Source organism: Pinus tabuliformis, chromosome Q (genome assembly GCF_031772625.1).
Source record: "Pinus tabuliformis cultivar Carrire ecotype Pingquan chromosome Q, CPIR1, whole genome shotgun sequence".
In the NCBI taxonomy this organism is placed as follows: domain Eukaryota; kingdom Viridiplantae; phylum Streptophyta; class Pinopsida; order Pinales; family Pinaceae; genus Pinus; species Pinus tabuliformis.
In genome coordinates, this window is record NC_142296.1 from 277795024 (window position 1) to 277811153 (window position 16130).

The window sequence follows — 16130 nt, forward strand, 5'->3', positions numbered from 1 at the left end:
TTGTTTACCCAACATTTTGTTGTGAGATTGAAACACTTGGGACACATTTTGTTTTCCTTTTGAAGGAGCACTTAATGGAAAAACCCAAAGGACGCTTCCCCAAATTCATGGACTACATCTCTACCAACCCTGTCATCATGAACTATTGTGCCACACCTAGGGGATTCAAATTAGTTACTGATTAGCACATCATTAGCCAAATATCTAATGATTATCAATGACAACCAGTTCAGTTAACCATTGGGATTTAAATGTTTGGAAAATCTCATCCGACACCCTCAAGCACTTATGCAAGAGTGAGATTCATGGAACCTTTCTCTTGCTAATAGACTCACTGGGGACAAACATGTCACAAACATAATCAAATTTAATTCAACATGGATGGATAGGATAACAACTTATCCTTTTAACCACCTAAACTAGTCCTAATTGACAATTCCTCAAGCATGTTGAAAACCCCTAAAGGCTTCATCATTGTCTATAAATGTCAACCAAGGTAAATCTGGGTGTCTAAGTTCATAACGCTTAACTTAAAAGGAATCAAAAAAATCTAACATGTAACCTTTTTAATTAAAAATAACATAAATAAAATAGCAATCCCATTAAAACTACTTCTTAAAACTTTAAACATGCTACTTTTGAATTAAACTCTAAAAATTAAAATTAAACCAATTATTCTAACTTCTCATAAACTATTACTAAATTACCATTAAAAAATTAAAAATAAATTTAAGTAATATATATATATATATATATATATATATATATATATATATATATATATATATATATATATATAATTGCCTAAGGCTTCTTATTTCAACTTAAAGTGGAAGAAGATGTGTTGTCTTTTTTTTAATTGACGGCCTAGATTGATTCTCAAGGGAATATGCTCTAAGTATGATTAGTCTTAATGCTTATAAACTGTTGTTGTGTGTTACAGAGTTTGTTAGGTTGCATTGACTTTTAATAAATTTAAAAAATTAGATTCGCGTGACTCCCTCCCCACCAATTCCTAGGGATTTGAGATTATTCCAATTCTAATAAGTTCATATTCTAATTAGATGACACTACAGATTTTGTTAGGTTGCATTGATTTTTAATAAATTTAAAAAATTATATTTGTGTCACATGACTCCCTCCCCACCAATTCCTAGGGATTTGATATTATTCCAATTCTAATAAGTTCATATTCTAATTAGACGAGGAAATTAATATATAATCAAATTTTATTTAGCAAAATGGTCCATTTTACAATAAGATATATCATTAGATTTTTTTTCTCAAATTAAATTAGATTTGTGCCACATGGCTCCCCGCCCACCAATTTCCTAGGGATTTGATATTATTCCAATTCTAATAAGTTCATATTCTAATTAGATGGGGAAATTAATATATAAGCAAATTTTATTTAGCAAAATGGTCCATTTTACAATAAGATGTGTAATTCCTTCTATTTATCAAGTTAAAATTGACCCATAACCTTTTTAAACATGGTTAATCAGGGAAATATGTACATTGGTAAGGTATTCTTCTCATTGCAATAGTTTTTTTTGTTATATTTATAAAACCACATTGATATTTTTAATATGGTTGTACTAGTTATATAAATGCCAATCATTATCAGCAGAATGAGTTCAAGCCTTCAAATCTGAGTACCTTGATATGCCAAAACAACCAATAAACTACAATCAATTCAGAGAAATTCCTTGAGATGATATGCAAAAACAACCAATAAACTAGAATCAATTCAAAGAAATTCCTTGAGATTTTGACATTTCTCAGCTACTCCTAAGCCCATTGAATGGTGAGTTTGATTAATTCAAAGAAATTCCTTGAGATTTTAAATCAATTTAGAGAAATTCTTTGAGAACTACTCCCAAGCCCATTGAATGGTGACTTTGATTAGGACCATGTCCATTGAATGGCAAGTTTGATTAGGTGATGTGAATATAATTTTATAGCGGAATTTAAATGTTATTGTGCTTGGGGCTTTCCAATTCAATATGGAAGAAATGTGTAAATATTTTGATGTCCAATAAATTACATAAAAATAAAATAAATTAAACAAATAAAATTAATAATTATACTTATTAATTAAATCCACCTAAATTCATTTTATAATTAGATTTTTAATAAAATTTACTTAAAATTGGGTTAGAAATTATTAAAATTATAATTTAAAAATAGTCGTTTGTCTTGATGAACCACACAAGTTGGTTCGAAACAGGTAGACCAATCTTTTCCAATGTGATTTCTATCGAAAATGTTTCAAATATTTAATTTAAAAATATTAAGTTTATATAATTTTAATATTCAAAGGATTTTTAAGGATTCTAAATCTATTTTTATATTTAAAATTTTAATTTAAATAATATTATTTTATTAAAAAAAACAATTATTATGATTATATTATAAATTAATAATAAAGATAATTATTATTAGTTATTATTTGTGACATAATTTAATTCATCATTAGAAACTAAACTTAGATAAAGAATATTAATATTTTTCCTCCCACCCAAACTATATCTAATTGAAATTATTTTTATTATTATAATCATGAGAATGGATAAATTTGATTTTAGACCATGATAAATTTTTATTTTTTTTATTTTTTATTTTGTTTTTAAATGGTAAAACTTGTTATAAATTAATTGTAAATTATTAATGAAAATAAATATTATTAATTATTATTGGTAATATATTCTAATTCATCAATTATTATTAGTATATTTGTATTATATTCTAATTCATAAATTTGAGTTAGAAAACACACCATTTAAAAAAATATAAAATATAAGTTCATAATTAGTTAAAAAAATTCAATTCATTAAAGAAAACCTAATTCATATAATATTAAAAACGAATCAATAATTTATATAATATTAAAAACAAATCAATTTTTTTTTTAAACTTTGCTAAAATTATCAAAACTATCTTGACAAGATCATGGTTTAATTAAAAAGAAAATCTATATAAGATTCACAAAATAATCAATATTCCATTTAATTACTACTAAAACTATCTTCAATGACCATAATTTTTTGGGTGATGTTTAATTTTTTATTTTTATTTTTGGCCTAATATGAAGTGGTAACTAGAGATACTAGCATAACCTGGGAACAACAATAGTAAAACATATTTAAACAAAATAATTTATCACTATTGGATTTACATTTGGAATCAATTATATTTAATTTTAATTTTATTCATAAAATAAATATAAAATAAAATTGAATAATATTATATATAATTATCAATAAATTAATAGTTAAATGAAAGTTATTTACTCACTCTTCTTATTCTCAGAATGTGGCCTTTTGTGATTCAGGGTTTATAAAAATATTTTTGGCAGAAATCACATATCAATTTTATTCGAACCATTTACTATGGTTGATCATCAAGCCATTTACTATTGTCGGTCATCAAGACATAGAGGGATAACTTAAGCCAGGAAATTAATAAATAATAGAGATGCAACAACAAAATCTTAAAAGTTAAATTGTATCTACTTATTTATTTATATTTATTTATTTTATTTTTATTTTTATTAATATGATTAATACATATATATATATATATATATATATATTTGAATGATATTCTAATTTACGCATTTAGAGATAAACAATAAAATAAATAACGATATAAAATAATAACATTTGAAAACAAGAAATAAATTAAAAATAAAAGCTCTAAATAAAATTACTAAAAAATAATAATATGTTGGAGGAAAAAATAAAAACAAACTAATTAATAATATTAGAATGATTCTATTTTTTATTATTATTAAAATTATAATATATTTTATGACAAAATTAACCAATAATGTTTTTTTTTTTTTTTTTTTTTCTGAATAAGGCTAATTCTATTATAGTACAAAAAGGTCAAAAATTACATCAGAGTTACAACAAGGCCATGGCCTTGTAAATCCTGCCCAGAAATTGACAGTTTGCCCAGATTTACACCTTCCAAAATTGAACACAGTCAAAATTTGGATTACTATCTTCTGTTGTGTCTTCTCCTAAGACTCGAAACAGTGACTCTAAACAGTACGTAACAGGGACATGCTGAGATAGACAAACATGGCGATGATGAGCACCGCTTAAACATGGACTGACTGACATATAGACCCATACTGCCGACACATAGACATACAGACCCATACTGCCGAACTGATACATAAACACAGGATTCAAAGACAGAGTGATGCTCCTGCGGCCTAGGCTGCCGAGAGCGAACTGCTTGACTTGATCATTCATCGTCCGTGGTGTAGGGCGCTTCCTCAACTCGGCACCCAAATTGCAGAGAGTCGTCAGAATCGGAGAGAGGGACCACTGCGCTGGAAGGGAGACCCTGAACAGGCTCGCTTGGACCCGCAAGAGCTGCTGGAGTAGCTAAGGGGGAGCTTTCCCTAACAGGGCATTGCAGGTCAATTATAGGCACTGTCCCTTGAACTTGAGGTGGGTTTTCCAGAGTTGCATCTGCCTGATCTCTGAAAATATCACAATGCTCAACAGTTACAGAGACAATAAAAGTAGAATTGGCGAGTGTGCAGGGTATCCGATACCTGACCGTAGGATGCGCCTCATGTCCACAATCAATTATGCGTTCGCTCCCCAGCCCTCTGCCTCGTCCGGCTCTGTTACCATGGAGGTGCTGCTGCTCAGACGTAACTTCGACGGAGGAGGAAGGAGAAATGGGGGCAGGCCTCTGAGTGGTAGCCCATCCGCGAGAGCCTCCGCGTCTACTGCACATTCTCAGTCTCTCACCCCGCATTGCTGGATAAAGAAGAACCCGCTTGCAGAAACCCGAAGAGGAGGGATTAATTAGGACGGGGGCCGCCGAATTTGGCTCACAACGCCTGGGAATTGCTCTCAAGCTTGTGACAGTCCCTGAATTGGCCACAGAGCATGAATGCCCTTGCTCATTCCCCCGCTCCACCGAGTAATGCGCCAGTGTTGCAGCGGAATGCCAGACGATTGCAGAAGAATGCGCAAGTGTAGCAGGAGCTCCCGGTTTATTAATCGCCATCGCACAGTTAGCCAGGAGACGAATTATGGAAGACAAGACCAGCATTAATGCCCTCGTTGATATTCCAGCATGCGAACCTCTCTTACATCCCGCGAGGTACTGCGTGTCACACATGGGCTGACCCCTGCCCATGTGACTCCCCATCTGTCCACCGCTCACCTTAAGCACCCGCATCCGGGAAACCAATAATGTTATAATATAGAGGTAATATAAATTATAAGTCATAATTAATTTTAACACGGCTGTTTTTACCAATAAAATAGAAATATTTCCCCATAAAATATTTTTATATAACTTAAAAGGAATCTTTTTTCTCTAAAAAAAATTGTAACTTTTATTAATAAATTGAAAATTACAAGCTGTAGATGCTCAAAAAAATATGCAAAATTGGTAACCTTGCCACATTACTCATATGACTATCTATGACATAATTGTAACTGATATACTTCCCCATAAAACATCCTTACACAATTTTAAAAATATCTTTTTTCCCAACAAAAAAATCTAATTTTCATTAATGAATTAAAAATTACATGTAAATTTTTTAAAGAAACGTATACAAAATTGATGGCCTTGCCACATTAGTAATATAACTGTCTATTACATAATTGTAACTGGTAAACTGATAATAAATACAATATATAACATGTCTGGAAAAATAACAGAAACTGACGACTGCTAAAAATATCTGTCAAAAAAGTGTCATCGAAAGATCACATCAAATGGTTGACGTATAACTTAAAAACTTAAAAAAGAATCTATGTCAAAATATTCCGCTTAATTCGCAATTTCTAACTTTTTTCGGAACTGTACATGAATCCTAACGCCTAGTTCGAGATATGATTTATTACATTATAGAAAAATATAAATAAGAACATGGACATTGAACCCGCCACCTGCGGACTTAATTTGGTCTCCCTGCCTCGATTTCTCTCCGTTCTCCGCAGACAGCGCCTTGCTTCACGTCTCTAGCCACGCAGCCGTGATGAATTCAGACCGTTTCAATGTAACTTCGCTTTGAAACAAACAAATACATCTCTGCGCCATCAGAATAACAGGGGTTTGACGAATGGGTATCATACCAAACAGTGCAATATGGGGATTTTGTTTGCATGGGTTTCATGTTTATTGGTTGTTCAAAGAAGCTATGGAGATTTGTGATTTCTACCCAATGTTTTTTTGGAGATACCCAGGTTTTTATATGTTATGTTGCAGGCGATAATGACGACCGATTCAGAGAAACAAGAGCCATGCTCCTATAACGATGGAATACAGACTGTTTGCAAGCTTAAATGGGTTTCAAGGGCACCTCGGGCTCTCTTTATTCTTTTATTGACGTTGCTAGTTGTTGTGCTGGTTCAGACTAAGACTGGAATGAACCTTCCCTCGTGGGTCAATCAGCCTGAGGACTTCAGGGATCATGGATTTTTTGAAGCAGAAGAGCAGAGTTGTTCAGGTTTTGTTAGGATGAATGGCAGAAGGAAGACGATTGTATCCATTGAAGATTTTGGAGGTGTGGGTGATGGGAGGACTATGAATACCAGAGCCTTTCAGAAGGCCATTGGTTATCTGAAATTATTTGCAGACAAGGGTGGGGCACAGCTTAATGTTCCCTCAGGGAAGTGGGTCACAGGAAGTTTTAATCTCACAAGCAACATCACTTTGTACTTGGGAAAAGATGCACTCATTCTGGGATCTCAGGTAAGACATCATTGGATTCTAAGGTATCTTTGAAAGAACTCTAACTATAAATGCAATAGTCTAACTTTTTTACGTTGTGAAGCTTTTGAGGGCTTATTTTCCGATCGGTTCTGCGCTAAATCTTACAAGTTTCATTAGAGAGCTCAGAGAGTTTTCAGGATGTTGAATTTATTTATGTAATTAAATATACATTTTAGATAACCAAAATAACTGACAATCATATAACTGAATTCCAACTAAAATACTAAAATATAAAATAATTAGACAACACCAAAATAAATAATATAATCTAGAGCATTGCTTGAATCAAGCTTTTGAAGGGACTAGATCGCCTAAATAATATAATCTAGATCATTGCTTGAATCTAGCTGCTGAAGGGACTAGATCACCCTGCAAATATATAGGGCTAGACTACAAAAAGCAGTTGAAGGGCCTAGTTCACAGAGCTAGTCCATGGGACTAGACTACTTCCATTACAAACCCATCTAGATTCCAAACCCAGGTCTGTTATGCACTTCCAGGTTGCAAATAGAAGCTCAAGGTCCAATATCTAAGAGGTGTGAAGCAAAGCTCAAGGTCCAATATCTAAGAGGTCCAATATCTCAGAGATTGTGAAGTGAAGCTTAAGGTCCAATATCAACTATTGGAACCCTGAGACATGCAACCTCGAGATGAATATCAAACCTGGCTTTAGATGGGTTTGTGCCAGCATCTATATTCAATGCACCCTTAGATTCAATGCATTATTACACCCGCATCAGCACAGACACAACACATGACGAGATCACCCCAGGGCTCAACCCCACCTTGGCTGTAGAATGTGCATTGCATCTCTTGGTGCAAATATGAGTTCATGAGGATTGGATAGGTGAGCCTATTGCTCAATCAAAAGAAATCCAAAGCCCCATTGTCAATTCAACTAGAACGAAAAACATCCAATAAAAGACGTGGTAATTTCAATACAGAGATAATGTCAGGCTTACATGAAGCTTGTCAGCAGGCGTTTCTTACATGCATGCCTTCCTCTACATGTATATTTAAAATTGGAGAACAGTATTTATCTCATTTGATTTAAAAGATCTTCTGAATGGTTTTCCTTTTGCTGATTATAATTCTACATGTTAAAATTTCAAGCCATGTTGATGCCTCTGTATGGCAGGATCCAAAAGACTGGCCTCTTATAGAGCCACTCCCATCATATGGTCGCGGCCGAGAACGACCTGGCGGAAGGCATATCAGCCTTATTCATGGGGAAAATCTTGAAAATGTTGTGATTACAGGTGACCAACCATGACTTTAATCTCTCTCTATGTGTTTGTGTGTGTTCTCAGAACAGGATTCTGGATTGATTAGGGCTCATGTTCCCAATATGATTGGCTTGTATAGGTGAAAATGGGACTATTGATGGCCAAGGATCGATGTGGTGGGATATGTGGTTCAATAAGACCCTGCAACACACAAGAGGTCACCTTGTTGAGTTTGTTAATTCAGAAAATATAATAATCTCAAATGTTACATTCCTTAACTCACCATTCTGGAACATACATCCAGTTTATTGCAGGTTGGTAATTACTATTTTTTTTTAGTGTGAGAGTTAAGCAAGTTTTGTGTTGATTTGTATTTGTTTGCAATAAGGATACATCGGAATAGATGTTGTTCTTATTCACAACATTTCTCCTACATGCTGTCCTGCAGGAATGTGGTAATAAAACATGTGACCATATTGGCTCCCCTTGATGCCCCTAACACAGATGGGATTGATCCAGGTAATTTTCACTGCTAACAAAGTTTTATTAGTGGTTCTGTTTGCATGCTTTGATGAACTCACTCCTAGTTCTATCTCATTTTCTAGATACTTTCTTTTTGTCCAATTATCACGAATGTTGTTTAGAATGTTGCCTAGGGCTAAATTGCTGCCTAACAGAAATTATGTGAAAAGTACAAAGAATGTGGATTCAATCAAGGGATGAACTATAGGATTTATGTTTATCAACCTAAGTTTTGGTGATTTCTCCCTCCCAATTTCTAGTATGTTATGTATTGTTATGATCTTGCTCTATCTTGTGAATTTATGGGGTGCATCACTGTGAATATACTTGATAGCTAATGGAAACATATGAATCCAAATAATAGATAGTCCATGACAGCATGCCGTGATATCAATTTTAAGTTGCTCAAGCTGGTTTTCTGGAACAAGGAACACAACTTACAGTTGAGATCTTTTTCTCTCTGCCAAAGAATGATTGGTTTTGAGGAAATTTATTTGAAGATTTCTTAAATTATGGGGAATGTTAAGCAAAAGAATAATGAAAACCAATCAAAGCTTTTCTTTGAAGATGGTAACTCTTTCCATAGATTGCATTTTCAAAATGCTCTGTGTTGTTTCTACTGAAATGGATGTCGTTGATACTACCTTGGTAACTATCTCTTTATATCGATTCCTCATTGAAACTGCCTTGGTAACTGTGCTTTATTTGTGTTTTAGATCTCTGATTTTTCCCCTGTATATCTAAAAAAATGAAATTTACATTCTTGTTAAATGCATTGACAGAATCAGAGACCTTATGGCTGTGATGATAGTTTATATTAGCAGTTTCAGACAATATTTCGGGTAGCTAAAGACCCTCGTAATGACGGGCTACAATTTGATTTCAAATGAACTTTAGGGTACATAAGCAGCTGTGTCATGATTCTCTACAATTTGGTTTGAGTCTTCACTTCTGAAGACATTTTAGAAGGTAGGTTCTATCCCTCTCTTCCAGGACTTGAAATAAACCAGGACTTATCTTGTTCATTTATTTGAATGCTCTAGGATTGACAACATGGCCTTAGCAATAACGATGGTAGATGAAGATCTGTCAATGGTTACGGGAGAACCTTACTTGATGGAGGATTTTGAATTTTCACATTTCTCTAAAGGCCACCGGAGCTTTCGTTCACATCTGAGATTAACAAATGCTATTTATCCTTAGGTTTCAGGGGTCATCCTTATCGTGATTGTAGATTCGGGTCATCGGTGCCCTCCAATGACCCCAAGCTACAATGGGGTTACAGTCAGGGAGTTTGAAGTAGGACAAGTAAAGGATTCTACTGTCATGTTTAAAGCTTAGTAAAGTCTGGTATACACACAATAGGACATCAATCGATTGACAATTGGATGGTAAGAACAGAGTGCAAATCTGACAAGTACCCCTTTGTTTATTGAAAACCTGCCATAAGTCTGGGAAAAATAACCTCAATTTGGATAGTTGCAAATATAAAGAAGCATATACTAGGACCATAAGAAGGTCACGTTAGTACTGGACATATGCTTTGAAGCTGCTTTCCTCTGATATTCTCTAAACAATGGACCATCATGAGAATTGCTATAGTATGCATCAGGTTATCATGAGCTCGAAGTTCATTTTGCGTGTGTTCTGTATATTATCCATAAATTTATGTGGCTATCTAACATCCTACATATTCTCAAATAGTAATTCTGCTTTTGGGGTATTAACTCTTGACCTCACTAACTTTAAGTAACCAACTGATGTTTAACTTTTACCAGAAACTTTCAGTTTTATCTCCAAGGAAAAATCTCTGAGTTAGATCAGACACTTCTTCCTTGTATCCATTCCACTAAAAGTTTCATGAATGTAGTTGATGTTTTCATCTCCCGTGAGAAGAAGCTTCTGTTGAATGATGTATCTTGTGTCAAGGTCTTCGCAAGTGATCTTTCTCCAATTCAATGGTCTCTCTTTCACAACCTGAATGAATATGGAATCATCCTTATCAATCATGTTGTAAGCATCTTCTAATGAAACTGACTAGTGATGTCATTATTTGACTTTCTTAACATGTAAACATTGCTAAGGCCACTTTAACCCTGTTATGTTTTTCTTGTTCTTTGCTATTTCAATGATTTACTTGTCCTTAATCACTTGATTTCTTTGTGCCAATTGAGTTTTAAACTTTTATGTGCTTTGCAAGAACCGACTTCATCTTTTTCATCAGATGATGTGGAATTAGATATTTCATGGCAAGTTTTTGAACGTATTAAATCTGAAAATTAAGAGTATGAAAACACTGACTTGCTCTTGGGGGCTCAACAGAGAACATAGAAAGCAGGATGCATAGTTGGAGTCACCAATTTTGATTTGTCTCTCTTTTCTTAGGGGCTTCCATGTCTAATACCAAAGTATGCCCAATGACAAGGTAGAGTTTTATGGTTATTACTTAGGAGGATGACCATCAATCATTTTCACGATATTCTCATTCTTAGGGCTAGAAGTGAAAAAGTACCACCTTATTCCTTTTTGTTTTGTGAAGTAAATATTTATATCTGCTGATAACATAGGGTTACATTTTAGTGTTGATACAGTCTTCCATTGGAAAGGCCCAACCAGATACAAAATTACAGTCTTTTCAAAAGAGTTTTATTCCAAAAACTAGTCCTATTGACTATATCTAGAAGTCTAAAAAATGTAACTAGGCCTCTAGGGCCTATAACGAACGAAAACATACAAAAATGTTGCATGAGGATAAACAAACTAATTGAGAAAACCATCGGGAGGAGTGATCAGATTCAGTGGCTTCTACTTTTATGGGCTCCTTATTGCTGCCTAGAGAGCAACTTGGTTTTGGAGGGATGGCCATGTGCCTTTCAATGTGTCAAAGCCTTCGATCTATTGCTGCCAATTGTCTTTGCATACGATCCAGGGAGAGAAGCAGCTTGGTTCTAGAGGGATGCCCATGTGACTTTCAATGTGTCCAAGCCTTTGATCCATAGATGCTGATTGTCTTCACATATGATCCAGGGAGAGAAGCCTGTCCTCTTTCATTGCATTTTTTTCAAGGAGAACCCTACCAAGGAGAAATTTGAGTTGTCGTTGGATGTCCAAAGTGTACATATATTGGTTGTATCTTCCCCAAGTGTGACCAACGTTGGTCATCCACTTTGCAACCTCAACCAAAACTTCGGAATCAGTGAGGGTGCACTGCTCATCTACCAACTCTCGTTTCACCTGAATCAATTCATCTTGAATTGGCTGTAGGGTAAGTTCCATAAACTTGGTCGCTGAGCTTTCTACTCTCTTTTGGGCCTTGGCGTAGCCATGCTCCTGGTAATGAGTCGCTCCTCAGTGGACCCGAGCACGTTGATGCAGCATGTCTTGCTACTCAAACAGAGTAGGGGAGTCCGCTGGAATGGAAAGTGTTTTTGACTAGAGGTCGGACCTCCAAGAGTGTCTCGAGATGGACTATGAAGATCCGAGGATAATCATCATTGGCTTGGGCGGAGGGCTAAGGCTCACACACCTGAGAGTGATGCCAATGAGTGAAGGGGAGATAATGGGCCCACATCTAGGGGCAAGCCCTGTGCTAACCCCTTGATTGAAAACTACAGACCACACAAAAACAACCAAAATGAGAATTAAAAAAAAATGCCCTAAAGAAAAGACTCTAGACTTGCGAAATGTGGCACGGACACATTCCATCATTGGAAGAATGAGTGAAATTTGGAATGAGTGTTCCTACTGGTGTAGCTAATTACATCCCCTTCCTCACTGAGATTCAGGAAAGGCTAACAATGGACTAGGAAGTCACCAGGAAACCACTGAGGCAGGCTAGAGGTCTCAGCCTAGACATCCGACTACACTACCAATGTGTGCATTGTCCCAAAATAGCCACAGGACATAGAACCATAACACCATAATCCTGAATTCGCTCTCTACAAGAAAGAAAAGACAATGAAATTGCAAGAGCCAAGGACGAGCATTTTCTTGATAAACATCTTGAGATTTGAGAACTATCCAGAGGCTTTCCAATATACAATGTATAATAAAATCTTGGAGCAGAATGCCAAAGCTAAGTGCCTTCGCTTGCCCTTGAATATATGTCGAATTGATGGGGCAGAGAAAAATGACAAAGCTCTCAATTGAGCTGAAATCCATCAAAGATACAAAATCAGGTTGGATGGTGCTACGTTTCATTGAGCAATGGATGGTGTAATGAAGGAGGAGCTTCATGTGTGCATTGTAACTCCCGTGCTTGTTGCATGTACCTTTCAATCCTCTAGATGGGCGTGCTCCCACTTCCCCTAGGTGTGTTGATTGGTGGGATGATGGCATTCCGCCCCCCTCCCTCTTGTTCTTTTGGCATCCCATTCGGGGAGTACTACCTTATTCCTTTAAGGTCTTTTTTACATAGCATAAAGTTGTGAGTGCTTTGATAGTTTCCTGAAATTGATTTAAGAAATTGGGATAATTTTCTTGATTTTCTTCAACTATGCACTAATCTCTCTTTTCTTGTGAGTTTGAGGATGAGTTTTATTCATTTAGTTGAAGAAGCTTCTGTTGAATGATGTATCTCGTGTCAAGGTTCTTGCAAGTGATCTTTCTCCAATTTAATGATGTCTCTTTCATAACCTAAATGAATATGGAATCATCCTTATCAATCATGGTGTAAACATCTTCTAATGACACTAACTAGTTATGTCATGATTTGACTTTCTTGACATGTGAACATTGCTAAGGCCACAACAACCCTGCTATTTTTTTCTTGTTCTTTGCTATTTCAATGATTGCCTTGTCCTTAATTGCTTGAGCACTTTATGCCAATTGCGTTTTATGTCCTTTGTAAGGACCGACTTCTTTTTCATTAGATGACGTGGAATTAGATATTTGATGGCAAGTTTTTGAACTTATCAAATCTTAAAATCAAGAGTATGGCAACACTGACTTGCTCTCGGGGGCTCAACAGAGGACATAGAAAGCAGGATGCATGGTTGGGGTCACCATTTGGATTCGTCTCTCTTTTCTTAGGAGCTTCCATGTCTGATTATTGATACCAAAGTAAGCCCAATGGCAAGGTAGAGTTTGATGGTTATTAGTTAGGAGGATGGCCCTCAATAATTTTCACCATTTTCTCATTCTTAGGGCTAGAAGTGAAAAGCTACCACCTTACTCCTTTAAGATCTTTTTTCCATAGCATAAAGTTGTGAATGCTTTAAGAGTTTCCTGAAATTGGAATTGGGATACCTTTCTTGATTTTCTTTAACTATGCACTAGTATTTATTTTCTTGTGAGTTTGAGGATGAGTTTTATGAGGTTTCTAAGATGGATTGTAATTCACTAGATATAGCATGTTTCTCTCCGTATTAAACCATCACTGGATATAGCACACTAGGCTGGAATTTATACATATATTTTAAGATGCATTACCTTGCTCAAATTACCATGTTTCTTGCTAAAGTTTCCCCTATCTTGAAAAAATTGGGTCAATTCACAATTCCCCATATAATCCAGCTCCTTCAAAAGAATTTGGGTCTTAAACTACAATATTTCTTGTAAGGTTACACATTGGCATATTGTAATAAGATATTGAAAAAAGGTGCAAACCCTTCCTAATGACTCACTTTTTGGTTTATTATCTCATATGCTTGTTCAGCTTCTTCGTCCTTATGTCTTGTGATCATTATTACTTGTGTTATTTGCTTACAAGTTTTAAATTTCTTAATTACGGGGCATTCTTGTGATCCTTGTCACTTTTTCTGTTTTGTAAGGTATTTATATTTCTTTAGGTTCTATTCTAGGTCTATCTCTAACATCATAGCACATATACTTGTGGGCAGATTCAAGCTCAAATGTCTGTATAGAAGACTGCTACATTCGCAGTGGTGATGATCTTGTAGCCATAAAGAGTGGATGGGACGAGTATGGAATAGCTGTGGGGCATCCAAGCTCAAACATAATTATTCGGCGAGTGACAGGAACAACTCCAACTTGTTCAGGGATTGGAATCGGAAGTGAAATGTCTGGGGGAATAGAAAGTGTACTGGTAGAAAACTTGAATGTTTATAATGCATCTGCAGGTGTCAGAGTGAAGACTGATATTGGGAGAGGTGGCTATATTACCAATATCACAATCTCTAACATAACAATGGAAAATGTCAAGATACCCATCAAGTTCACAGCTGATTCCAATGATCACCCAGATAGTAACTGGGATCTAAATGCTCTTCCACTCATCAAGGGAATAATAATAAGAGATATTGTGGGTAAAGGCATACATAATGCACCATCCTTCAAGGGCCTGCATAAGACCCCTTTTGTCGACATCTGCCTTTCAAATATTAAATTGGAAGGGATTCCACAAGGAAGAACTACTTGGCATTGTGAATTTGTTGAGGGTTTTTCTGCAAATGTTTCACCATCACCATGCTCAAACTTCCAAACTCGAGATCAAATTAATGTATCTTATTGTCCAATGCTAAGACATTCTTAGAATATGCCAGGCAACCTAGATATTCTTTGTTCATGAATTTCTCTGCTCATTTTGGCATGATCGGAAAGGCATAGGCATGCATTGCTGAAGCAGAATTTTAGAGGTTTGTATTTTTGATCAAATAGAAAATTTGGTAAATGTTAAATTTAAAATCACTAGCCGAGCCAAACACCAAATTAGTGTATAAAACTGCCTCACTGTGTATTCACATGGATTAAGATTTGAATTCTCGCCAATTAATGTATGAAACTGCCTCACTGTGTATTCACATGGATTAAGATTTGACTTCTCACCTATACGGGAAGACATCCTGTTATCTGAAATATGTCACTCTTATGGAAGCAGTGCATTCCAACAAGTGCATGATTATTGAATTTGAAAACGTTGGAAACAGTACAAAATTAGAGGCCTTGCCTCTAGAAGGGCCTAGGGAGGAGGACCAAGTACAAACAAATTTGGATCTGCAAGCTCGTTGAGATAGTTGTGCACATGGTTGGCGCTGCATTGTCCAAACTGCCATACTTTTCAAGGCCAGAATCTTCCAGTCCTGCTGATGGTGACTCCACCAGCTCTCAGTCATTCCCGTTTGTATCTCTTTCTGGAATTCGATGGTCCAATCCACCAAGCTCTAATCGATGACCGGCTGATGTACGTCACTTACCAGCTTGCATGAACCATAATTATGGAAACTGGTCGGTTTTGATTCAGAACAATTTTGCCCTCAAACCGGTTTGGAGCTATGTTTTCCAACTTTATTGGTTGATGTGAGCCATGGGAATTTATGTATTGTTTAATTGTCCGATGTATTCATCAAGTTTTTTTTGGTAAGTACAGTTTATTTTGGGAATTTTGGTTCTTGAAATGTGTGGTTCTAATAACTTTGGCAAGAAATCGTGTATCATATTTTGTCCCAATAAAATTTTATTCTATGATTTAATGTTATCACTTTAATAAAATGCATTAATCCCATCTCATAATTGCTTCTTGATGGGATTAGTCGTTTTCTTGATAATTTTTTGTTGTCAAAATGGTGTGTTTTTAAATATAAGAAGGGCGTGTTCTTAAATATAAGAAGGGTGAGTGATATTTAAATATTTCTTTTCTTTTTCATTTGATGCAGGCAATCAAAC

General features: G+C 35.3%; 1 protein-coding gene across 1 annotated transcript; it reads left to right on the forward strand.

Annotated features, from left to right (window-relative positions):
* Nucleotides 1–6004: 6004 nt before the first annotated feature.
* Nucleotides 6005–15763, forward strand: LOC149219305 (putative polygalacturonase). The gene is made up of 5 exons (XM_089382562.1): nt 6005–6738; nt 7898–8018; nt 8125–8299; nt 8434–8504; nt 14348–15763. The coding sequence occupies exons 1-5, from the start codon at nt 6244–6246 to the stop codon at nt 14998–15000; spliced, it is 1515 nt and encodes a 504-aa protein (XP_089238688.1). The 5' UTR covers nt 6005–6243; the 3' UTR covers nt 15001–15763.
* Nucleotides 15764–16130: the final 367 nt, after the last annotated feature.

Bases quoted from the DNA above. Each gene is read 5' to 3' on its own strand.
- LOC149219305 (XM_089382562.1), top strand. From the start codon at position 6,244: ATGTTGCAGGCGATAATGACGACCGATTCAGAGAAACAAGAGCCATGC. The intron at 8,019-8,124 runs GTGACCAACCAT...TGGCTTGTATAG, and splicing joins TGAAAATGTTGTGATTACAG to GTGAAAATGGGACTATTGAT. The intron at 8,300-8,433 runs GTTGGTAATTAC...GCTGTCCTGCAG, and splicing joins ATACATCCAGTTTATTGCAG to GAATGTGGTAATAAAACATG.